Genomic DNA, 27,233 nt, shown 5'->3' with positions numbered 1-27,233 from the left:
TTACAGGAAACTTAGGATTTAGGATGAACTCGTTTAGTAAAACCGACACTGCGACATAGAATTAATTTATTTTGATAAAAACCGTTACTAAAATTTTAACGATCTTAACCTGTTCTTTTTTTGGGTTTAGACTTGGCAGAGTTCTTGAGAAGGATCCGATCGAATTGACCACTTGCCCGCCACCAAATTACTGTAAGTGCCAAGACTAAACGTGGCAGGATAATACTATAGCAAGATCAGTATTTACATCAATGAATGAAACAATACTTCATTCTTTCTGCCTAGCCCTAGGTCGGTTTACAAATACATTTACATCATTACATTTTGACCCCCTAATCAGCATAGCTAAGAGGAGGAGCAACATAAAATATAAGGAAGCTTTTAATTTCTAAACTGCCGTCCACCCTTAATTACAACTTTCTGGACAACCTACGAAGCAACTTTTCCCGAATTGACTGGTAGACATCTTGATTGGCAAATCTATCGGGATTATCGAAAACATCTGATGACAGCAAAGCTCGCAATCCATGTGAAGAGAAACTTGTGTTTCCAGCGTGCAGAGCACTGCGATCAATGCAATACTTTAGGCCGACTTAGCTTTAGAAACAATCTTGAAACCGTCATCGATCAATCACTTCTAATGTGCAACAAGAAACTGGGCGCAAGGATATTCCGGCAGAAATGGCGGGTGATCAATGTCATCGGGATCTATTGCAGATATCGCCATATCTATGTCTTCAGCAGAAAATGGAATGCTGCAATAAAAAATTAAGGTTAAGACAGGCCAATAGCAACATAACAAATAAAATTGAATCTAATACTTATTTCATTCTCCATGTATTGGCCATCATCAACCTTTTTAAACCGAGAGCCGGAATTATATGTAGATTGTAATTTTATTGACAAGAAAAACATTTTAAATGGGGCATTATCATCATTTAGACCATCGATTCCATTTTTGGTCGATTCTAATAAGAAATATCAGGTGGGTAGGAATGAACATTCCATCCTTTTTCCACTAGAATAAGCCGCTGGAAAGAAAAAAAACCCCCTTTCAGGCCGGGATTTGTGTAGGAGGATTGCATTTTCAATAGGTGGTCAGCATATAAATTCTAAGCATCTACGTGGCAAATGCAGTTCTCTTATGGTTCATAGTCTGTATCCTACAAAAAAACAAGAACGAGAACTTTCAACTGACAAAGACACGCTTGACATAACCATACCATCAAGAGCTTTTTTACGGTAAAACTTCCCAAGGAAAGACTAGTCATTGCCATCAGTAAACAAGAACAAGTAGTAATCCTATAGGTTCATTCAACAATCAGGTCTTAAATCTGCAAAAAAAATGAGAGATGCAAGAGAGAAATCAGATTACCTCAGATCATCATCCAACAAAAATGAATTTGAAGTCAGATTTTGATTGTCCTTGCTCACAATTTCCCTCATTTCACTAACTACCTGTTCAGCATGGATGACTTGAAGCTTTGAGCAAACCAGCCTCATATTGTCACAGAAAAAAATAACAATTAAAAATTCTACTTGCCTCATTGGATACACTCTGCGTTCCGTACTTGTCATCCCAGTACATAGTACTGATGCGATAGATTTGCCTCACAGTCAATGCCTGTAAAAGAAGTGCACTGAAATTAAAACCTAAGCTTCCCTTTTCATTATAATTTTGAGACAAATTCCACTCAAAAGTGCTCGCATAGCATGTAGAGAACATTCAGGCACAAAGCAATAAAAGGATGACTTGGGAACAAGCGTCTTCCAAATACAACAATACTAAAATACCATTTTTTCTCTATTCTCAGAACAGCTAAGCATGCTGCCAATTGAATAACCTTCTCGTGTTTTAAAAAAAAAAAACTACTGATCTTACCAGCCAAAAAATATCAAATATGTTTAAGTAAATATTGAAATTTAGATATAAAAAGTGTTACAAATATCACACCACTCAAATCTCGAAAAGGGATGTTGCCCATATGTTAAATCAGTTAGAAAGAAAAGTAAAATCATGATGATTCACTGTTTTAACCACAAACGTATAGTTAATATCATCCAAGAGCCTTTGCGAATGATGGAACTTGAAAATTTTTGCCATGGACTAATATTTAGGATCGACGTTGTGATCAATAAATACGATAATAATACCGGACAAAGATCCTGTCGAATCTCTTCCAAGGATTTCTTCCTCTTTTGATGAATTACCTGTGTAATTCAAACGGAGGAGAGCATAAATAAGACATGCAGTTCTATTTGACAGTTTCAGGCATCCCAACAAATTAAAATAAAGTATTGCTTATACCAGAAACCCAACAGCTTGTCTTATATAATTTAGCTCATGCCAGGATGTTCCTGCATACTGAATTTAATTAAAAACATTAGTCACACATCGTAAACTCCAACCACGAGATATTATGGGCAAGTAAACTCAATTTACCTCCTCCTTTGCATTAGCTATCCACTTTTCCAGTTCAGCTAGACCGGATTTCACGTATTCCCCATTTGAGAACGTACAACATTCACGCCGCAACAGAAGGCTACAAAAGATAGGTAGGATAATGTATAGGATTATAACATTAAAGAAAGTTAAATGTCAGGGGCAATGGAAGAGTGTTAGGCAGTAGTTAACATCACAGAAGAGTTGTTAATTCTATTATGGAATTGTCGTTCTGCTTTGGAGTGTAGTGGGCCCAGAGTTTTCAGTTATACTAGCTCGTATCAGGGAGATTGCATTGGGCAGTTTAGTCAATCCGAGATTCCTAACATCCTATCTCTCACTCTTTCTGTTTCTCCCTACCTTCTATATTCTTTCTTCCTATCAAAAATCGATTAACCAAGCAATCAAATTAGCAATCTGATGCCACAAAAAACCATTCCAAGTAACCAAGTTTTTTACCTGTTGAAGAGTGTAATATTGATGAAAGAGAAGACTTGAGTAACTAGTTTACGTATGAAGAATGATGGTACCTGGGCACACAAATTCAAAGTAGCATAAGTAAATCGGTGTTAAAAAAAAATAATGATAATAACTTTATGATTTACAACCACAATCATGATATCTCAACACCATTAACAATTTCAGAATAACTAAGACAACCTAATTTCAATACATCTGGTATCTATTCAAACGGCTTCGTAGCCAGCCACCAGAATGTACAAAAAAGGATAAAGTCCTTATTTTCAATCCTAGACTAAGCTATTCTATACAACTTCAACTTTCAAAGTTCAAAAGAAAAATAAGATAACAAGAGAGATGACAAAACAGAAGGCCCTAAAGGGATGATGACATTACCAAAGTGAAATTACAGTAGAAAAAGCTTATAAGCAAGGAAAGAAACACGCAGGGTGTCGCGGAGGTCATGCTTCAAGATGGGAAAGAAACATAAAATAATCACGGCTCTTTTGGACAATAAATGTCCAACAACTAAAAAATAAAGGATTGAAACAAAATAAAGAAAAAATTTTGGGGAGTTTGAGGGAGAAATTGCTAGACATCTTGGAAGTCCTTGCTGGAACATTGGGTAGCTGTCCCTCGAAATCAGGGATTATAGAGGAGGTTAATTGCCTTCCTTGATAAGGCCAGATCTGGAATATTCCAAATCTGGTCCACCCTGATTCATCCTTATTAATGACACTATCAGCCTCCAAATTGCTTGCTATCAATATTGATTACTAATAAATGAAGATCACGCCAGATCTGGAAATGTTCCAGATCTTGGCGACATTATTCTCCCAACAATGTCAGTTCACTATAAAAAATGAAAAGTCCGCCAAAAAAAAAAAGAGACAATAAACAGTTAAATGATTATTGGCCCACCACACCAGTCTGCAATTGTTTCTATTACAGCCTAAATGAATGTTACAAATATATAGCATCCCTAATTCATGACTAGCAAAATGGTTTACAAATTCTGAGGATAAACAAAAAATATATATTAAAAAATACATACATACATACATATATACATATATAAAACAGCAGCGCAGGATGAAAATGCATAATCCTGAATAGTGGTTTCATCTTATAATTAAACTCCATTTCATTGTACGAAAAACTTCTGTGGAAATGCAAAATTTGGAGCCATTGTCTAGTTTAGTGCATTATACAGCCTTCTTGACGAAGCATGACATTCTGAGATAAAAGTCTTCTGACACAATGAAGCATGTAAAAACAAATAGAGGTGCATTCTGAAAGGAAGACAAACAAAAACATAACAAATAGACCAGTATAGAAAGAAACAGATCCTTGAAAAACATACATGATTTCCACGTAGTCGGCTCATAAGTGAATCCAAAAATTTAATGATGTTGTCCCACTGACCACCAGGAGATTGCTGAGGAAGTCCACTAGGAGACCGGGATGATTTTCCCCCATGCACCCGTGCAGTTTTTGGTGCCTATCAGGTGCCCCGTAGGGTCCAGAGGAACATTATGTCAAATTATAATTTACAGATTTAAAGAGTGAGAAAACAAGTAATAAAGTAATCATTCAATCATGTAATTATAAATTGAGTTAAACTTTCAATTTCTACAACAAATTACACGGACAGATGAATAAATAATGCAATCAAGGCCTACTACATATCTGAAAAAAGCTTAAGGGAAAAATACAAGGCAACATTTGAACAGCTGACATGTAGCAATGTCAAAAGGAATAAATTATTGCCAACTGACACATCTCAAGTGCACGAAATAATTTCTTCTGGGTAACTTTCATGGAAAAAATTTAAAAGCAATGTCAGCTATCAGCACTAGGTTGCACTTAACTAGATCCTCCAATGATCATTATGACCACATATGGTCAGATAAACTGAGAATGGAGAACGAATGATTCATCCGGTCTCCAAAAATGTAAGTACTGGTTAAAGTTTGCCAAGAGCAAGAACAGTCACCTGAATGCACGAGCTCAAAAGTGGAGAAAGCTCCTTTTTCAAATTATCACGTATCAGGCCAAAAATCTTCTCTACACAAGCAGTTAACTGTTGTTTGAAAAGTATAGCAGGATATCTTGCCTCTACATGTGACACACCATCATCATATCCAAGGAATTTTATTGGAGATTTCAGTCCCTGATAACAGCATTAAAATTAAAATTATAATCAACAAGAGGCAGAAAAGGAGAGTCACCCAGAGAGGTGAGGATTTTCGAAAACCACAAAGTACAATACGAAGACTTAAGAAAAACACATTGATTTAGACATTATTGATCACCCTTCAGAGACCTTTGTTGGCTGAAACTAATTGGTCGATGTGGACACATACTGCAACCATTTTTTGCTCTCTACTTATGGAGATGCTATTTGATTTTTCAAGTTTCTGCCAATAACATTTCAAAAATGACAGCTCCAGCTTTATAGCATATGGAAAACAGCCCACATACATCCCTTTATTCCCAAATTACCTAAATAATCACTTACCAGTATTTTGTTCACAAGCCCCTGCGCTATTTCCTATGTCTTACTATAAAATTTCTTCTTTTAATAAAGAGACGAAAAACATACAAGTATTTGTAAAGATTAACAAATTAGAAGTAATCAGTCAACATCATAGCAGCACCTTCATACATACTATTTTTCAAACAGAACAAACATGCTAATACATCAATAAGCTCCAGTTTATAAACGTTTACATAGGTAACATTAAAAGAATTTTAACAGAGAGAAATACACTAAATAATAAGGCGAATGACCTTATTCTCATTTTTGTAAATAGAATAATAAATTGTGGAGTACAATTCAATAAACTACAGTTACGACTAATATCTTAAAAGCAACATCAACAAGTGCTGATGGTACAAAATCTGAAAATCTAACAAAAGCTAACACCTAAACATCTATTCCAAGTTAAACCCTGCGAAGTTCCCAGCTTCTATACTTCCTACGCAATTTTGATCCCAATAGAAAAGCCAAGACGCAGAAGTCAGAATAATAATACTGCTTAAATTAGGTTAGAAGTCTCCCATGTAGTCACAGAAAAAATATTGCTCTTGTAGAAAATAAACATTATATGGCAATGTTTAACTTGATAACTCACATGTCCAATTCGGCTGGTCAAGCCAGAAGATCCCGTATAACGCTGGGCAGTAGTAGCTAGAAAGCCATTTGAACGTAGGTTCCTTTGTAGGAGGCACAAAAGCGCGGAAGTATTGGACAGCCAATATGGTAAGAGAGAGTCATCATCTCTAGCCTGAAGGAGGTGCATATCCAATGAATATATACTCCAAAAACAATAACAAAAGGGCCCAATGTAAAGGACTATAAACTATATCAGTTACCACAACGATTGTCATAATAACAAGTATGAGTTACAATAAGAAAGGAAACTTCAAAATAAGTAATAATATATGATTTACCTTTAAGGCTTCATTAATTCCCTCAATTATGTAATCAAAAATGGCTGTTCGCTCAGATTCAAAGGCATGCCAATGAAGAAGACACCTGTAAATGATGCATGCTGCCAACGGTTTACCATTTTTGAACCCCAACTCTTCCTTGATACATCTAGAGAGGAATTCATAGTTATCCTGCATAACATATATTCATGTTAACCCGAAGTGTTCAAATTATTTGGCAGAAAACAACCTGCAGATAATCTTGGGAGTCAAATAAAAGATAAAACTTTCCATATAAATTTTTACATACACGGACAGGTCTGAGTATCCTATGTTATGCAACAAGATGGCTGCTAAAACTACCAGAGCGACATATGCATAGTGAACAGCCAGGCATCAAGCATAGCTCATGGTCAAATTCAATGATTATGCATTTGGAACATCAAGTTTACCTTTCATTCTCATTTCCAAATGACAAAAATACCCTTTACATAGAAAGTGCATCAATCAGGAAAAGTATGTAACTGAATTGTAGAATCAAGATACAAGTGAAACAAGGGAGCTACCTGGTGTCTCTCTGCAGTTAACTTAGATCTACGAGAGTCTGACAAGCCAAGTGGAAATGGGGCAATAAGTTTTGTGGGAGTGGGTGACTCCTGCATCAAATTAGAGCACATGAAGACAATTACAATTACATATGACCACTATTGAACAGAGCTAAAAAAAAGCAGTACATATCTTACAAATATAGGTTTTCTTTCCGTACGGGGAGCTATTGAATTTGAGTATTTCTGTTTCAAAAGGTAAAGAAAGGTAATTAATTAAGCCACTGTACAAAAGTTCTTAGCACACAAAGAGCATAGACTTAAATGAGTAAATAAAACCATCTGTCTAACAAGAATTAGGGACCCGAAGATAGTCATAGTAAATTGAGCTAAATTGAACCTATAAAAATGTCTTAGGTGAACATGGATATATGCATTGTATACAACTTACTTCTGAAAAAGACTTTGCGATAGCTGGTCGGCTGCTCTTAGGAGATGGATTCAAAGCTTTCTGACGGAGGACATGATTTTCATCCTCCAAAGTTGACAACTTCTCCTCAAGACTGCATTCAAATTCAAATGCAAGTAAAAAGATGAGTCATTAGTTGTTTATAAAACAGCAACATAATAAAATCCTATAAGAACACTCATTCAGATTCTAACAAACGCAAACAAGGCACATCCGTAGAATGAAAAGAAATGTAGAAAGCACCTTTTCAAATTTTGCTGGAATTGAGAACATTTTCGTTCAACCTCCCCCAGTTTCTCAATGGTTTCATCACTAACTTTTTGCGCCTTCATAAGCTCAAGCTCTAAAGCTGCATTCTTCCTTTCGAAGGCATCCAAAGAACTCTATAAAAAATAGAACAAGGAATCTAATTATTTGTGGAGTATGTAAATTCACTCATATATATTATTTCATATGATCTGAGTTCAATATATAGAGTCCGGATGGGAGTATGCAATCCGGTTACAATCAATAATAATAATGCAAAGAGATTACAATCAATCAGTAATAATGCAATATCACAAAAATCAGGAACTTATTCTAGGTAATTAATAGAGTAAATCAAGGGAGAAGATGGGGGAGAGGATCACGGCTTCTAACACTCCCCCTCAAGCTGGAGAGTAAATGTCAACCATTCCCAACTTGCTTCGAAGCCCTTCAAACTATACTCTAGCCAACGGCTTGGTCATGATGTCAGCAATCTGATTAGTTGAACGCACATAGTTCAAGTTAATGGTGCCATCTTCGACCTTTTCTTCGATGAAGTGCCGATCAATGTCAACATGTTTTGTTCGGTCGTGATACACAGGATTTTTGGTCATTTCAATGCTGGCTTGATTATCACACCAGAGATTCATAGGTCCTTCATAGGAAATTCTCAATTCCTTCAGGAGTCTAATCACCCACATTCCTTCACATACCCCGAGGGCTACAACTCTTAGCTCAGCTTCAGCACTGCTCCTTGAGACTACTGTTTGTTTCTTGCTTCTGCTCCTTGAGACTACTGTTTGTTTCTTGCTTCGCCAAGTGACTGGGTTTCCCCAAACATAAGTGCAGTATCCTGTGACTGATCTCCTGTTATCCACAGCTCTCCTGTGATCTTGGTAGAACCCAAATGGCTAGATAATTAAGTGAATAAAAAAAACTGAAATATAATCTAGTAGAGGGTTGAGGCAAGAATCTCACTCTCAACTCACTAATAGCCGGGATAAAATCTACTAAAATTTACTTAAGCAAGGATCTCACTTAACTAGATTTAGTAGCCAAAGGAGAATCTCCAAATTACTGAACAAATATTTATCTCTCATATGTTAGCTTATAGGATGGCTAACATATTTATAATGCAGAAATTACAATTGAATAAATATAAGAATTAAGTAAATATCCCTAATATCTTGGAACTAACAGAAAGAGACGTTGATGGACCTCTAACAACCTAAAGTCCCCTTATTCAATTAATAATTAATAAATCATTAATAAAATCAATAAAACCTAAAAGACTCATTCAACTCTCCTAAAAAGATGCAAACAGACTCAACCACTACTCCAGTCTCCCTATTTCTCCTCTGGTGCGTTAATGTGCTGACTTGGAGTCCTATCAATACTCCCTCCTTGAAGACACGACTTGCCCTCAAGTCGTAATTGATGAACTTGCGCAGCCACTTGAACTGTTCCCTTATCCATTGGATTTGCCTTTGATCGATGGTTCCCATTCATTTGCATTTCTAATAAGAGCAGACTTTGAAATTGGGCAGCAGTATGGGTCCCTGGAATAACTCCCTGAAGCTTGTACTTTTTGCCATTTATCCAGAAAATCATGACCATCTCGTTCCAATTGGTTTGGGTGGTATTCAATGAAGCCAACCATTTAATGCCCAGAACAAGATCAATTCCACTTAAAGTGAAGGGGAAATAATCTTGTTTAATAACTAAATCAGAAATTTTTACCTCTAAATCTGTGCAAATACGGTTGCATTTTACCACTCTACCATCTCCTGTTTGAACTCCAAATGAAGACATCACACTAGTAGGAAGACACAAATCAGAAACTAATGCTTCTGATATAAAATTGTGAGTAGACCCACTATCTACTAAAATCAGAATCTCTCGGCCCATTATAGAACCTTTGAGCTTCATGGTTCCAGCATTTGCCTTCCCTACCATGGCGTTAAACATAACCTCAACTTCCCCTCCATCTCCCATATTGTTGACATCTTCTTTTGAGGGTAGGATAATTTCTTCTCCTTCTTCAATGAGTTCTAGGAGAGAAAAAGAGGAGTTGCAGCGGTGCCCTGGTTTGAAAACTTCACCACAGCGATAGCAAAGCCCTTTCTCCTTGCGACGCTGGCGTTCAGACTCCAAGGTAGAGGAACTGGGTGATTTTGCTGATGGGTGCTGAGACAAATATGTGTTTGGGGTTGGCGGTGGAAGGAGCTTTGGAATTGCAGATGAAGATGGTTGTGCAATGCTTGTGTCTTGTGCTGGCTGGGTATAGGGAAAAAAGGTGCGAGTTACTCCTGAGGCTATGTTGGGCTTAGGCCCATTAGCCTTTTGGAGCTTAGTTTCATATTCTAATGCTAAACTGGTTGCTCGATAGACCGTTCTAGGCTTATGGATACGTACATCCGCCTTCAACTCTTCCTTGAGCCCATTGATAAAGACACCTAACAAGCAATGCTCTGGCCAATTCTTGACGCGTGAGGACCTGCGAGCAAATTCAGAACGATACTCCGACACTGTCCCTGTTTGTCGAATGCTACAAAGGTACTCATCTGGGTTTTGGTATTCCGGTGGTCCATAATTTTCTTGAAGAGCCTTCACAAGTTCATCCCAATACACTACCGTGCGTTCATTGTTAACCCAAGAGAATAGATCAAGCGCGTCTCCCTCCAAGTACATTGATGCCACATCCACTTTCAAATCTTCTGGGGTGTCATAGTACCTAAAATATTTCTCCGCCTTCAATATCCAGCCTCGCGGATCCCCACCGCTAAACTTGGGGAATTCAATTTTTGTGTAAGGCATTCGGCGCCTATAAGATGCTTCAGGGTCGTCCTCACTGTCAGCTTCCCAATGAGAACGTTGGTTTCCTCTTCGAGTTCTTTCAGATGCAGCCTCCAAATTGGCTACTCTATTAGCTAATGCTTCAATATTTTCCAGTCGCGCAGCAATTGTGGTCAAAGGATCACTATCTCCTGCTAAAGGATTTTCAGGTGGGTTGGGAATGCGGGATGATCTAGTCTCAACCATGGCTCTGATGCCAATTTGGTAGAACCCAAATGGCTAGATAATTAAGTGAATAAAAAAAACTGAAATATAATCTAGTAGAGGGTTGAGACAAGAATCTCACTCTCAACTCACTAATAGCCGGGATAAAATCTACTAAAATTTACTTAAGCAAGGATCTCACTTAACTAGATTTAGTAGCCAAAAGGAGAATCTCCAAATTACTGAACAAATATTTATCTCTCATATGTTAGCTTATAGGATGGCTAACATATTTATAATGCAGAAATTACAATTGAATAAATATAAGAATTAAGTAAATATCCCTAATATCTTGGAACTAACAGAAAGAGACGTTGATGGACCTCTAACAACCTAAAGTCCCCTTATTCAATTAATAATTAATAAATCATTAATAAAATCAATAAAACCTAAAGACTCATTCAACTCTCCTAAAAAGATGCAAACAGACTCAACCACTACTCCAGTCTCCCTATTTCTCCTCTGGTGCGTTAATGTGCTGACTTGGAGTCCTATCAGATCTGCATCAGTGTAGACCTCTATGCTCCTTGTATTCCCCTTTCGAAAGAATATTCCTCTTCCAGGATTGAGTTTGAGGTAGGTGAGGATTCTGTATACTGCTTCCATGTGTTCTTCCTGGGGTTGATGCATAAATTGGCTTACCACTCCAACTGCATAGCTAATGTCAGGCCTTGTATGAGTCAAGTAGATCAGTTTACCCACAAGTCTTCTGTACCTTTCTGAGTTAACTGGTGTCCCGTTTGGTTTCACTTCCAGATTGCATGACTCTTCCATAGGAGTCTCACTAGGCTTAGCCCCAAGTATTCCTGTTTCGTGGAGTAAGTCAAGTGTGTACTTTCATTGAGACACACTTATACCCTTTTTGGATCTAGCAACTTCCATTCCAAGAAAGTACTTCATTTGTCCTAGGTCCTTCACTTGGAATTCCCTAGCTAGGGCTTTCTTGAGATGGGAGATAGAAACCTCATCATTGCCAGTTATGACTATATCATCCACATACACAATTAGGATTGTTACCTTTCCATCACTGTGTTTGACGAAAAGAATGTGATCAGCTTGTCCTTGAATGTAACCAAACCTTTTGATTGCTTTGGCAAACCTGTCGAACCAAGCTCGTGGAGACTGTTTCAGGCCATACAATGATTTCTTCAATTTGCAAACTGAGTTGGGTGGAGCAATTACTCCATCTGGAATTTCCATGTATACTTCCTCCTCCAAATCTCCATTTAGGAAAGCATTCTTCACGTCTAGCTGATGTAGAGACCAGTCAAGGTTAGCAGCAAGGGATAGGAGTACCTGGATGGTGTTGAATTTTGCCACAGGAGCAAACGTTTCTTGATAATCAATCCCATAGGTTTGAGTGTACCCTTTAGCCACTAATCTTCCTTTGTACTTGTTGATGCTTCCATCAGGATTGAATTTAGGGGTGAAGATCCACCTACAACCCACTGCTTTCTTGCCCTTAGGAAGTGTGGTAATATCCCACGTGTTGTTTTCCTTCAAGGCTCTGAACTCCTCATATGCAGCATGTTTCCAATTAGGATCTGTCATAGCCTGTTGAAATGTTTCTGGAATCTTCACCTGTGAACTATTCACTACAAAGGTTTGCATTTGTGCAGATAAATTGCCATAGAAGACAAATTTTTGAATAGGATGCTGAGTACACGATCTTACCCCCTTTCTGAGCGCAATAGGCCATCCCAACTCTTCAGGATCCAACTTCGAATTGGAATCATGTTGCTGCCTTGGAATGGAAGGAACCCTACTACCTGATTGAGAACTTGAGTACTCTGTCACCCCTGCATCAATTTCAGCATTGGTTTCCATTGGGTGAGGAGTGTTTGTGGTGTTTTGGTGTTTTGGAGAAGGTGTAGGACTAGGGGTTTGTGATTCTGGTTCAGGGATTTCTTCTTGAGGTGTGGAAGATTCAAGAGGGTTAAGAGGTAGGCTGGAGGTGGTTATAGGTTCAGGTGTAATTAGCCATTCTACTCTATAGTGCTCCCCCTGAATGGGTAATTTGGGGTAGTAAGTGTCATCCTCGTAAAAGACGGTATCTTTGGAGATGATGAGGTTTCTGGTAGTAGGACTATAACACTTATACCCTTTTTGGGTGGAGGAATACCCGAGGAAAATACATTTTTCTGCTCTAGCACCTAATTTGCCTCCATCATGTTTATGAACAAAGACAACACACCCAAAGATCTTTTGGGGAATGGAATTGATGATAGGTGAGGTGGGGTAAGTCTCGAGGAATTTCTGAATAGGGGTATTGAAATGGAGGATTTTGGAGGCCATGCGATTAATAAGGTAAGCTGCGGTCAGAACAGCATCTCCCCAAAACATATTCGGAACGTTTCTTTCCATCATAATAGCTCGAGTTACTTCTAAAAGATGTCTATTCTTTCGTTCAGCAATTCCATTTTGTTGGGGGGTATAGACACATGAGGTTTGGTGATGGATTCCTTCCTGCTCAAGAAATTCCCTAAAGGCTCCACTCACGTATTCTTTGGCATTGTCACTTCTCAAAACTTTGATGGGTGTTTGGAATTGGGTTCTCACAAACGAGCAAAAGTTTTTGAAAATTTGTAAGGCTTCGGATTTCTCTTTCATAAGGTAAACCCATGTGACCCGGGTGTGATCATCTATGAATGTGATAAACCACCTTGTGCCTGTTGGGTGTTGGTTTTGGCAGGTCCCCAAATGTCGGTATGGATCATTGTGAACGGGGCAGTAGGTTTGTAAGTATGTTTGGGATAAGAGGCGCGAGTTTGTTTTGCAATTTGGCACGTTTCGCATTGGAAAGGAGAAGAATTTTTATTGAATAAAGTTGGAAACACATGCTTCATATAATCAAAGCTGGGGTGGCCTAATCTTAGATGCCACAACATTACATTTTTATTCTGAGAATTGGAGCTAACCATAGCTTTCTTTGCTCCTGCTATCTTCATATCCTTTCCTTCAAAGTAGTAGAGTCCATCCCATTCTTTAGCAGTCAAAATCTTCCTCCCCGAGGTCGAATCCTGAAAAACACATTTAACATCATCAAAGATCACCCGACATACGTGCCCTTTAGTTAATTTGCTCACAGAAATAAGATTGCAAGTAAGAGCAGGGACAAACAAAACATTATGGATTTCCAGATCTTCAGATAGAGCCACAATGCCAACACCCTCAACTTTCGTATATAGTCCAGTTGCTACTTTTACCCTAAGGTTCTCATGGCAATATTTGAGGGATTTGAAGAAGGACTTATTACCAGTCATGTGATCGGTAGCACCGGAGTCAATAATCCAAGTCTCATCACTAGTTACCATTGCATTAAGGGCTATAATGGAGTTACCTGACTGTATCAAGTTCACGTTGGGAACAGATTTTGACTTGTTTTGTTTTTCAAGTATCTTACGAAGCATTTGAAGCTCTTCTCTGGTCAACTGGTCTCCATCGTCACCTCTTTCTTCAGATGAGGTGTGGTGGCTCTTTCTATCTTCTCGTTTCTGCTTCCCTTGGGTTGGTTTTCCATGTAGTTTCCAACATTCATCTCTGGTGTGGCCTCTCTTGTTACAATGATTGCACCACTTGTTCCCTCTCTTCTCAGGCCCCTCTGATGTCTGGAACCCTCTCGTCACCAATGCCGAGCCCTCTGCTGGGGTCAGATTACCTTGGGTGAGGTGTCTTCGGCTTTCTTCGAACTTAACCATACTGAAGACTTCAAATAGGGATGGCAGAGGTTTCAGTCCCATAATTCTCCCCCTCACTTCTTCAAACACATCATTCAAGCCCAACAAAAATTCATATGTTCGTCCCTTTTCCACCAACTGTCTGTAGTAATTAGCATCATCTATATCCTTCCAAGGATGTACTTCAAAGAGATCCAATTGCTGCCATATCTTTGTCAGAGTACTGTAGTATTGTGTTACAGTTAAGTTGCCTTGCTTCAGATCTTTGAGTTGCCTCTTGAGATCTAATAAGGCTGCAGTGTTGTCGAGGGTAGAGTAGGTCCGCTTAGCAGCATCCCAGATTTCCTTGGCTGTGCTTGCAAGAAGGTATCCTTCACTGATTTCGAGGGTCATTGAATTGCACAACCAAGACATCACCTGATTATTTTCAGCGAACCAGGTGTCAAATTTGGGGTCATTATGTGAAGGTTGTTGTGCTTCTCCATTGATATACTTCTCCTTACGCTTCCCACGCAGATACATTAAGACACTTTGAGACCATTGGAGATAGTTGCTACCATTAAGTTTGTGTGCTACCCCCATAGCTTGAGGTTCAGTGGCTATTGTCAAGTCTGATTCTGCAGTGGAGTTTTTAGAAGGAGTAGCTTGAGTATTAGAAGATGTACCGGACATGAGGGCCCTTGGAATATTGCGAACAGATCCAAAAAGTGGTGGAAATTCTGGGTCATCCATTTTCTGGGTCTCTGGAAGGTACTGGAGGTCTCTGGCGGCGGCGCGTGGGCTTCACGTGCTGGAACAGTGACAGGGGCGTGGCGGCGCGTGGACTTCACGCGCAGAGCTTGTGACAGCGCGTGAGAGTCACGCGCAGCTCCGTTCGACGTCGGCTTCTGGGGACTGGCCGATCAAGGGACGCCGGTGAGGACTGGAGGGGTGGTGTCGTCCACGCAGCTCTTCTTGCACCAGTTTGAGGACGCCTCACTCTCTCTCTCTCTCTCTCCCCGTGCTGTCTCTCTCTCTCTGGCTCACAGCAGACGTTTAAGGAGCTTTTCTGGGTTCAGACCGAACCCAGAGCTCTGATACCATATTTGTGGAGTATGTAAATTCACTCATATATATTATTTCATATGATCTGAGTTCAATATATAGAGTCCGGATGGGAGTATGCAATCCGGTTACAATCAATAATAATAATGCAAAGAGATTACAATCAATCAGTAATAATGCAATATCACAAAAATCAGGAACTTATTCTAGGTAATTAATAGAGTAAATCAAGGGAGAAGATGGGGGAGAGGATCACGGCTTCTAACACTAATTAAATTAATGAAGAGACAAACAGGCAAACAAGATAAAATTTCCCCACTTAAATATTTCTTCTAATGCAATCATGACTACCGTCTAAAACAGCACTAGTATTCCCAAAGATAAACTGTCTTAAATTTCCTAGCAACCTAAAGAGCGATAGACAGTCCCAGAAAGAATCAATGATTTGTGATGGGCTTCTTTACACACAGAAGCAAATGCAACTGTTACAATAATGCCTCCAATGTTGCATATAAGTAGTAATTGTTCAATCCTTCACATGAGCAACATCTAAAATAAAGCATGTGATTCATATGGCATGAAAAACCAATATAAATTAATATAATAATTTTATATACTAAGTGTAACACCTTTAGCGCAGCATTTTCTTTCCGTAGTTCATCCATTGCAACTAGCTCCCTTTCCAAAGCCGATTTCTCCTTTACTGACAATTCCAATTGATTTTGAAGCATAGCATTCTTGTTACACTCATTAATCGTTGCTAATTTGGCTGCATCCAATTCAAGATTTAGAGCTTCTAGTGTCTTTTGAAGTTTTGACATCTCCACTTGCTTAGCCTCTTCATTAGAAACCTGCAAAACAATAAACAGCAGAGGATGAAAACTTTTATAATATCACCAGGAAAAAAAAAAAAACTTGTGATGTTTTATGAGGCGTCTGCTGGATAAATAAAGAGTGACAAGTCAGAACTTATATACGAATTTAACAGACCAGGTTACAAGAACAAAAATATAACTAACAATAAACAATGACACAGTCATTGCCACACAAGGAGTGTTGACAACTGATGGCAATGTAAAATATGATAATCCTGACATGTGAAAATTTTGATCTATGGAATAGAAGAAATTATTACCACTAGTTGTCGAAACAACCCAAAATCAAAAACTACTTAAAGGTTTGAAGTGGACAGAGAATACTGACTTCAGCAAGAATAAAACATTTAGAGAATTAATGAAGCAGCTGAAGAATATAACTCAAAACACATTTGACATAGGGAGAGATTCTGTCAAAATATCACTTTTGAGGTATACCCTTAATCTTTTTTCAAGATGCAATCGCCATGTGAGATCTTCCAATTGCTTTTCAAGTTTATTCTTGGCCAGACGCAAGGCACCAGCTTCACTAGCCTCCTGCAAATACATAATCAGCAAGTTTAAACACCAACATCTTAATACTAGGACAGCAGAAGAAATAAAGTCCTCACTTTTTTCAATCTGCGAAGCTCTCTTTTCGCTTGCTTACACCGCCAAAGACATTGTATTGCCACAATTGAAGTGTGACGATGTTGGAAAACTGACCGAATTTTGTACATCTTCCAACAAGCCTATAAAATCATACAAAGAAAATCAAATAAAATGATGAGAATTTGAATTTTGAACGTACTTGGTTTTTTTTTTTTTTGGGGGGGGGGGGGGGAGGTCATGAACTAAAAAAGAGCTTTCCTACCCTTTTGGAAATATGATCAATAAAATTAGCTACATCATGTAAATCTAATCAAGTTTATTGAAAAAGAAGATGAAGAAGTCATGGTTCTAAAAATAAGAAATCCTAGCAGAGATAAAAAGTTATCTTGTAGTTATAACTTACCTGAATAACAGTAGCAGCTCTGTGTTCTTTTCCATGAACAAATCTTTGGCGAGTTGTGAAACCACGAATAAAGGATTGTATGGTTATAGAAGAAGAATATAGTTTCAAGTATGATTGTTTCATTATCCACATACGAATATATTTCTGAATGAAAATAGCAGCAGATGTCTCCCGTTTAGCAGCATACATCTTTCGAGCAAGACATCCTACAACAACAATATAAATGAGCACCAAGCCAAAGCAACTACAAAATGATGAACCCTGAATGTTCCATGCTTATCATAACACAAATACAATACTAGTGAGGCACAATCCATCCAACCTCAGCATTAATTCAGGCTAGACTTGGGAAACCTTGCACGACTTTTTACATCCTCAGATTTACAAGTTGTCATTTTGTGTAAGAGCAGTTTACAGTCATAAAAGCATAGCATAAACCAAAAATTATTGGGTTTAGGGTTTAGGGTTTAGGGCAAGGGTAATTGGGTGCCAAATCTACAGCAAGATAGGAGGGAAGTAGTGAAAATGCCATAATATTGCAGAAGCAAAGGTTTTGATGGGGAAAGAAACCCAGTGATGAAAAATTATTTAACACAATAATCAACTCAAGGGAGAGAAAACAGATTAAAAGAACTAACCCCGGCAGTATGCTTGAATAGAAAATGCAGCAGCACGGATGGAGATAAATTCCCTGTGAGTAATAAATGTTCTTAGTCGACGCTGAATACACTTTGCAGCGTAGTCCAACACTTCAGCACGGCGGGAATCTAAAATGCCGATTTGACCAGCCCTGAGAAATACTTTGGTCCTACCTAACTGAAACAGAAAAGAGAAGCAACACAAAATTAATCATTAGAGAAGTAGTCATGTTTATACACCCCAAGTTTGTCAATGAACATCAGCTCAGTGCACCATTTCCAAAAGGCATACCTGAAAATTCTCAAGGTTTAGCTTCCGTAAAATTTTTGCGGTGGTAGTTTTTTCATCATAACTGATACAGATTACAGAGAAGATAAGTATGAAAATTTGAAGGCCACTGAGAGAACCCCCCCCCCCCCAAAAAAAAAAACTTCTAATGAATAAAAAGACTAGAACTAGTGCATGACTGTACTTACACATCCATAAATTAATTATGACCATAGTGCATGCATTGAATGCTGAAAAATAAAGACAAATTTTTCTACTAATTAGGAGGTTTTTATGCTTAATGAAAATTATTGATGACAAGACATCGTAATACACAAGCAAATTGATGTAAAAAACTTCCTTTTTTGATGTCCTTCTCATTCAAAACCATGTATATTTACATGCTAGTATACGTACTTCTTCAACCTCAGTCAAAATTTTCACCCTGACCATATTTATCAGTTTCATTTTGGAAAAAGTAATCCAAATGACAGAAATTTTTTCAACACAAAGAATACAAGAGTTAAAGAACTGTGTATCTAAACTTTCAGAAAACTGACCTGCCATCCATAAATTCAGGAGCTATCAGCCCAAAGCGATCAATGAACTCTGAGTAAGTCCTACGAGTGGGGTAACCCGCAAGACTAATTCGAACAGCCTCAAGGACACCCTGAATTAAAAAATAAAAAATGACATAGAAGAGCTTTAGGAAGTAAACCTAGCATACATGCACAATTAAACTTACATTACAGCAACTTATTTGCATGAAAATTCAAATGAAGGCAACAACACTGAGTATACGTGAACGGAATTAGATGCAAGTCATTTCATTTTTTTTTTCTTTTCATCAAAGTTTGATATCATTGATGCAAGGGGAAAAAAGCTTGTTGGAAAAATCCACTTGACAGCATGAACCTAACCTCTAAACGATGTATATTCTCCTCTGCAAGCATATACTATAGTACTAAAAAAATATGTCATCCGCGCAAGTTCAAAGCATCTAAATCCTCATTTAGATTTGAAAACACCAAAAAGATTCACTACAGCTCCATCTGCTCCACCAAAGTTTGCAAAACATTCGTTCAACTAAGCAAATACTTAAAAGAGTTTCAAACAGTCAATTCAACCAGACTGTGCCAAACCTTGCAATTTGTATACTGTATTTATAATTTTCAAATATACTATCATGAATCATAACTTGGCTTTTCTGTAACACAGAAACAATGCGCAAAAGTTTCAGAAAACATACTATGCAAGGGTATTTAGAGCTATTTATCTCAAATCCAATGCAACATCATCAGGACAAGAAACTGATCATGACACATTAGCTTCTTGTACCTTGTAAGATGCAACTCTTAAGAAAATCAACTACAAGATGTGTGACCATAAAGAACATGGTGTAACAAACATTGCAATCACTGACAAATGAAAATAAAAACAGTAAGATAGCAACCAATGAAGTCAAAGTTTAATAAATAACACTGAAGAATCTATGTCTCTGATAACAACTCTGACAAAGGGAAGCTGGAATATTTGAGCTACTGACCCCACAGCGTAATTGATGTATCACACTTGAATTCTCAAACCTTTGTGGCCGATTCAAAGAATTTGGCTTCACACATCGTATGTAATGGGGCTCTGTTGTATTAAGAGTCTCCATCAATGCTTGAAGTTGTTGCTGAGGTTCCAGTGAAAAATGAAAAGGTCGGAAACAGGGAAATAGTCAACAAATACTTCATTCTACCATAATGCTTTTTTCTTGGTTAATTCTACAATAAAATTTTAACATAACGATGGGACATCTTATCTAACCCCATGATACCCTTTAAGTGGCATAATAACAAGAAAGAAATAGCACAGTCTACAGCTCCTTTCCCCTTTCAAGGAACATAAAAAAGGGTTCAACAAATTCATAATAGCTATCACTTGTAGCTAGTGCCATTCATCCTCCAGCTAAAAGGTACCCAAGAACCAAAAGATTACCTCAACCAACAGCCAAAAAAAAGAGCGCTTTAATATCTCTAAGGAAACAGATCATGATGCAAACTTGCAATGATGGGGAAAGTAACAAAGTAATTTAAAGCCAAACTCATCGGGCTCTGTTAGATTTGTGAAAGAAAAAAAAACAAAGAAAAATATTCTGCAATAGAAAACCTTTAGACTGTTTGTCGGGTAAGAAAATTTCTCTTAAGAAAAACTCCATGATTTGGGTGCAAAAATAGTCCATGGTAAGCTTCGATGATGATGCCGGCCCATAGTAGGCAAGAGAGTGTGTGTGTATGTGTGAGAGAGAGAGAGAGTCAAAAGGAGGATAGGCGTAGATCCTCACACCTTAAATCTGGAGGCTACCGAAGAAAATTTGTATGATGATCTAGAAGAAGATTCCTCTGGAAGCAGAGGGAAAAGATCACACACGAAGGGGCATTTGGAAGAAGACAATAGATTGCAATGTTCAACAACAACATAATCACGATTTTTGTCCAAGAAGCTATCTGTATGGTAAGTGACCTGCATAAAAGTAGCAGATTATTGAAGAATTTGTTGCATGTGAAGTCTTCAAGTACTAAACAAGCAAAAATACTGCAGCCCAAACTCACCTTTCCAGCATAATGAGAGATGGTAAAATCAGTTTCCGAGAACTTTTCTTTTGCCAACCTTGGGTGGGACCGGAAATGCTGGAACAACTTGGTTGAGAATGTTTGATGATTTGATTTTGGAAACATGCTGCATACACAGGAAATTCATAAACAAACGAAGAACAAAAAAATCTCATATTCATAATTTCACATAAGAGAACTCGAATTGTACCAAGCTTCATCCAAGAGTGCAATGATGCCAATAGGCTTCTGCAAATGACAACAAAGATCAGTCCAAAAGAGACCAAATTAATGGCAAACATACAAGCAGAATACAATCTTAAGATATCACATTACGTTATTTTGACATGATAGCAGACATATGATTCATGACGTATGGCCCAGAAAGAAGGATAAGACAATAGCAGGGTTTTGATACGTTGCTGACTATGTGACTAGCAGGCTTCCTAATAGAAATCCTCTTCTACAAATTTCAGTATCTCTGGCCTGCTTTAATAATCAATACATAACCATAGCTTTTGCAATATTTTTCAGCCACAATTATTAATGACCTATGTATTCTCCTCTCACGGATATGCACAAAGAGGAAGACAGTCATCCATTATACTACAAGGAACATAGAAGTACAGATCATAAGTATATCAACCTAAAAACAATAGGAAATAAAAAACCAAAAAAGACCTTTTCAATCAAGTCTAAAACGTCTTGGTTGTCAATAAACTCAATGTAACTCCAGTTAATTTCTTCCTTGCTGTACTCCTCCTGCTCCATCTTGAATACATGCTGCAGCAAATAAAGTGACAGATAATTATACACGCAAAATACAAACTAAATTTGCTTGATGCAGAGAAATAAAACCCCACTGATGACACTTAAAGGCAGCAGATTATACAGCATAATGAAGAACACACTTCCATACCTCGTTAAAATGTTGCTGGAGCTTTTCATTTGCAAAGTTAATGCAGAATTGCTCAAAACTGTTGAAAAAAACGTTGTAGGATTAAGTGGAGATCATATGGAGAAAAGTTAACTATTTCCTTCAACAGGAGAAGCAAACAAAAAAAATCTAAATCTAAATTGGATATCACAAAGTCTGAGCAGCAATAACGTTATGCAGGATTTTCACTAGACAATGCCTGATCTAACCCATACATTAGAATGTCCCATAAAGACAGATGCAGGTTTAAACCACTCCAGGAAAAGGAGAAATCAATCTCTGAACAATATCACAAGAATAAATGCCTGATCATTTGATCAGAATGTCTCAGCTACAGACGCAGAGTTGAACCATTCACTTCATTTCTTGACAGTCCACAGAAGAAAAAGAACACTCCTGCTCAAAGTCACAAGCATACAATTGATGACTTACCTGTTATCCTTAAAGCACTCAAAACCATATATATCCAAAACTCCAATTTGCATCCGGGAATTGTTATCTTGTCCAACAGACTTGTTGATTTTTTCAACTAGCCTGATAAAACAAAACAAAAATATTAATGTGGCCATCTTAATGCATATCAAATATGACAAGTGAATCTCCATTGACCAAAAAAATACCAGTCAAATAGGCGAGCATAAACAGTTTTAGCCAAAGCATCCCGACCAGCAACAGCAGCATTGCAATCAAGAGCTTTCACGATATTTCCTTCACGGGTTTGTATTGAGCGAGTACACAATGTTGCCAACAGTAGATTCACTTCACACCTATAGAAGGAAAAAATTATAGCCATTAAGTTAAGCAGATGAAAACCAGAAGATAAAAACTATGACCTCTCATTACATCTTAAAGTAGATATGACCCAGCATTGATCTCCTTTTGGGCCACTCAAAATAGTTTACAAACCATATGAAATGTTAATTGTTAACCATCCCATTGGAGAACAAAACACTTTATACTGTCATTTCCCTCATAACATGTTTCTAAAAGAAATAAATCTTCTTAATATACTGGCATCAAGATTGTATACAGGAAAAGTTAATGAACATATATTTAATTAATACATACAGGTGTGCTAATGAGGGAAATGAAATATAATTCAGCCAACCAAAGTTTTATATAAAGAAAACAAGAATTCACATAAATTACCCACATGAAGAGATCTGCTGCCATCTGCAAATGAAACCTTGACTTCTCATCCTTTATTGCTGATGAGTCATGTTCTTTTCCAGGAGAAAATTCAATGTTCCCCAAATGTAAGATTCCAGCTAATGTGCGAAATATGGCTTCCTGATAATAAAAATGTAGGATAAGCATAAGTAAAACACAGCCCATCAATAATTTTATCCTCTAAAGCAAAGCAACACAAATGGGTAATAATGGCTAATCTTATTATACCTGATCCTCATGGCTTATACCAACTATATCCATTGCCCTCCTTGTCTTCATGTATTCTTCAGCACTGCTTACACCTTCTAGTTCATACGTTTTACTTTGATTTAGATAGTGAAAGTGGCTCGGATGTCTTAACTTATACTTCTCAGCATCCTGAAAAACAGTGCATTACAATCATAACGTATAACTCTTAATGATTCAACTGCAAACCGCATTTAGAAAAGGGTAACATGCATGGCAAAATGCTGAAACACAGGAACTCAAGAACCAATTAATGAAAACAGATAGATGCAACATAAGACTTTGAATACCCTTTCAGATGAACACAACTGATAAAAGCAATGATAGTTTCTTTCAGGATCTGTTATCTGCACTACTCGTGACCTTTCCAGTAAGTAAGTTCGAATAGCAGCTCCAGATATTCTACCGTTTGAATCGAACTGAATTTCAACAAACTTCCCAAAGCGACTGCAATGGGAAAAACACGGTAATAGTTTAAGCTTAGGAGAGGATCATAACAATTATAATTTCAATGGAAACACTTGACACTGCGATATCAATTTGTTTTAGGAGAATGCAACACCATACCTACAGTTCACAACGGATATTTCATTCAAACATGTACTATAGCAATGATAAATTCAGTGGAAAAGTACTACAGACACGACTAAAGTATGTCATTACTATGCATGGCATGTTTAAGATAACATGAGCTAACACCATAAGATGACCAAAAATCATACGACAATTTTTTCCTCAGATTCTATGGGGAAAAACCAATAACCTAGTAAGTGAAAAAATATGAAAAATCACATTAAAGGAAACAAATAGGGTAGAAATAAGCAGGGAAGCAAGAAAAGGAGCCAAATTCACCTAGAATTGTCATTCCTGACAGTCCTGGCATTACCAAAAGCCTCCAAGAGGGGATTGGACTGAATGCATCAGAAAATGGAATTAGTATCTATAATACCCAGATTAAAAAATAAAAAATAATTTGATTGTCAACCCATAAGTGATTGGATTCATTACTATCATACTTCAAGTACTTGTTGTTCAACTGTCCTATCATCACCAGCAGCACGTCCACCAACAAAGGTAAGATACTGCATAATCAATTTTGTTGTCTCAGTTTTCCCCGCACCACTTTCACCACTGACCAAAATAGACTGGCTTTGACCTTCATCCATCATTGCTCTAGATCATGGCCAACAGAAGCTTGCTAATTCACATTTCACAACATGAAATAGGGTATGGAAAGAATAATAAAAATAAAAATAAATAAATAAATACATCACAAGAGACATATAATATAAACACATAAATGCAGACTAACCTATAAGAAGCATCAGCAACAGCAAATACATGTGGACTTAGTTCACCAAATGGTGCTCCTCTATACTGATCCATCATATGGGTATCATACAGATGAGGAAGCTTTGTGAATGGATTTACAGCTATCAAAATGCTCCCTGTATATGTCTACCGAAGAAAAACATTTCATGAGAAAACCATAAAACAGCATGGAACATACAGAAACCAATTTAAGAATCCCATTAAGATCAGCACGACAATCCAAAAAATTTTATATTCATGTATTATTTATGACAACCACATGTCCCATACTATGTTAGCCCAACTGACCTAGTTTGTCACATGAAACACTTGGGATTATTTATTAATTTGTTCAGTTGAATAAGATTTGTCCACCAGGACATGTCATTAAGTCCTTATTAACGCAGACCTTAACATTAAGCAAGTGCGTATCAAAGAATTTTTTGAAGTGACAAAATTCAAATTGCTAACTGGCTCATTTGGCAACATGAATTTGTGCAAATAACTTGGTGATCTCAACTATCAAGTAAAATTAGATACAAGACCTTTAGTTAGAAAATAACGATTAAATAAAAAAGAACCCTCAATTTATTTTGGACTTCTCTTTTCCCTGACTTCTCTCATGTGGTTAGTTGTGCGGCAAATAATATACAGTACCAATCCAAAATGCCGCGCTTGGTTCCCAAGCACTATTATTCTAATTTCAAGTTTACAACCATTTTTTAGTCTTTTCCGTCTCATGTATCTTCTTTCAGAAAATATTGACAAGGTTCACTTACAAACATCGCCATCATGATAATGCCTATGGTTAAGCTTGGTTGGCCAGCGTTAAAGTAATAAATCACTACAAATAACTAACAATACAAATAACTAACAACAGGATCAACCGTCACGCAGAAGACTTACATATATATCATTCAGGGCATATCTTCTTTGAAGATTATACAGAACTCCCGGCTCATTCAAGTAAGCCAGCCTCGTCATATCTTCCACTCCACCATGCTCCTCTTCATCTGCATCCCTGGGGAAGAGTTTCTCTGGCAGTGCAGAAACCTACAAGCCACACATCCCAGAACCAGAAAGGTGAAAATATATCCATAATTGCTCATTATTATGCAAATATCACATTAACTAGGCATGAAACGCAGTGGGGAAATGCAAACTCCTCACCTTCTTCCCAGAAGCAGTGACAAGTTGGACTTGCTTTCCAGCAAAGCCGGTAACCTCAGCGGCCACCCATGCCAAATTCCTGTCTTCAACCCAAACTTTGGAGCCATGACGGAAATTCATCTTGCGTCCCCGTAACAAAAAATGAGCGGGGAGCCAAACAATTTAGGTATTGAGTAGCTAGTAACAGAAAGCAGAAGTGAGGAATTCAAAATTTGAAAAACCCTAGAGAGAGAGTGGGGTGGAGAGAGAGACGTGGAAGAAGAGTTGAGGTGAGACTTTGGGTTCCCGCCCTACGAGAGGGTAGAGTAAGAATCAAAAATGGCGAAAGAGCCGAGTATTTATTTCGTATTGGACACGTCACCGCTGTACTCGCCGTGGGATTGGCCTTGGAGAGCAACCTTTTTCACCTTTTTCACCGCAGTTCGCGACTGTTACTCCATTTCAGCCTTTGTTTGACTGGGGGGCAGCAGCTGGACCGATTCTCTTCTTGCCGCTGCTCTCCAAAATACTACACGTTACAGATTACAATGTCGTAACGGACGCCAATTATTACTATTTATTTTTTATTACCATGGTTTCCCTTTTTTTTTTTTTAAAGCAATTCTTACCATAGCTTGCAATTTTAAACAACTACTTATCCACTTAAAAACTCTGATTGGGAAAATGGAAATCTAATTAAATCATTGCTGGGTCTTTTTTATTAAATCTCTGATTGGTAGTTAAATTACATGACTCCTTCAAGCTTCTTCTTTTTTCCATTCATTTTAAGTAACAGAGCCTGACCATTAATATAAAAATTAATTGGAGGTTAAATTTGTTTTTAAATAGAGGATTTGAGTTTAATTTATCTCTTATCTTTTTTTAAAAATTAAAGTTGCAAGGATTTTTGGTCAAGAAATAATTTTAATCATTCAATATGCATAATTGAATATGATAGCTTATATAAAGTATAAACTAACACATATTTGTAACAAATAACTAATTTAACTAATTTTTTAATATTTTCAAACCGGCTATTTATTTCTTATACGAAGAAACAGAGTTACTATTGCCGAACATGATTTGAGATTTGCCTCAATTTCAATCAAAACAATGCCAGTTTAACATTCAAACGGGCATCGTAAATTATAATACGCATTGGCCAAAAAAAAAAAAAACACATTTGTCTTAAAACAATGCCAGTTTAAAATTCAAACAAGCATCGTGAATTATAACGCGCATTGGCAAAAAGTAAAAACACGCATTTGCCCTTTTAAGACATGCACGATGAAATTGCCCTTTGGGCCATATTTATTCTGTTTCACCCTTCTCTCTCGTCGGCATAACAGTCTCATGATGGGGTTAACGGACCACGTGTGCAGGATAAACAAATGCTAATTACTCCCTCAAATCTTTTTTTATGAGAAATGGACAATAAATTTATAAAAACTATACCTTATTTTTCAAAAGCACCTTTTTTTATGAAGCAAGTGTGAGTAACTAGGACATAATGAACAGGTAGGAAAAAGGAAATAACTAATACTGTGAAATTAACCAACAATTAATAAGGTAAAAATAAAAAATGATTATAACAGATTAATCATCCCTGAATAAATATGTAGGAATGCTGCATGAGACAAATGATACTAAAAGTCAGCGTCTCCGTTACG

The 27,233-nt window shown here is 37.4% G+C and overlaps 1 protein-coding gene across 2 annotated transcripts; it reads right to left on the bottom strand.

Moving 5' to 3' along the window:
* Window positions 1-187: 187 nt before the first annotated feature.
* Window positions 188-25,981, bottom strand: LOC114734060 (myosin-15). Of its 2 annotated transcripts, XM_028921554.1 has the most exons (38): window positions 25,585-25,981; window positions 25,321-25,467; window positions 24,416-24,561; window positions 24,120-24,276; window positions 23,956-24,014; window positions 23,394-23,550; window positions 23,086-23,235; window positions 22,841-22,977; window positions 22,308-22,454; window positions 22,120-22,221; window positions 21,670-21,727; window positions 21,432-21,533; window positions 20,962-20,999; window positions 20,751-20,877; window positions 20,485-20,661; window positions 19,700-19,831; window positions 18,714-18,823; window positions 18,178-18,238; window positions 17,886-18,063; window positions 17,248-17,453; window positions 16,865-16,984; window positions 16,692-16,790; window positions 16,008-16,229; window positions 7,595-7,734; window positions 7,334-7,445; window positions 7,081-7,128; window positions 6,904-6,993; window positions 6,359-6,529; window positions 6,040-6,192; window positions 4,899-5,075; window positions 4,266-4,403; window positions 2,903-2,973; window positions 2,444-2,543; window positions 2,309-2,365; window positions 2,155-2,211; window positions 1,544-1,624; window positions 1,376-1,458; window positions 188-755 (listed from the first exon to the last, which is right to left on the bottom strand). In XM_028921554.1, exons 1-38 carry the CDS (start codon window positions 25,702-25,704, stop codon window positions 638-640), a joined length of 4,548 nt encoding a protein of 1,515 aa, XP_028777387.1. In that variant the 5' UTR covers window positions 25,705-25,981; the 3' UTR covers window positions 188-637. The 2 variants fall into 2 exon arrangements, with proteins under 2 accessions (XP_028777387.1, XP_028777388.1); XM_028921555.1 differs by lacking the exons at window positions 25,321-25,467; window positions 25,585-25,981 and having other exon boundaries at window positions 24,120-24,301; window positions 24,416-24,474.
* Window positions 25,982-27,233: the final 1,252 nt, after the last annotated feature.

Source organism: Neltuma alba, unplaced genomic scaffold, assembly GCF_004799145.2.
Source record: "Neltuma alba isolate B1F8T4 unplaced genomic scaffold, ASM479914v2 tig00013064_pilon, whole genome shotgun sequence".
Classification (NCBI taxonomy): Eukaryota; Viridiplantae; Streptophyta; class Magnoliopsida; order Fabales; family Fabaceae; genus Neltuma; species Neltuma alba.
This window is presented reverse-complemented; position numbering and strand designations above follow the sequence as displayed.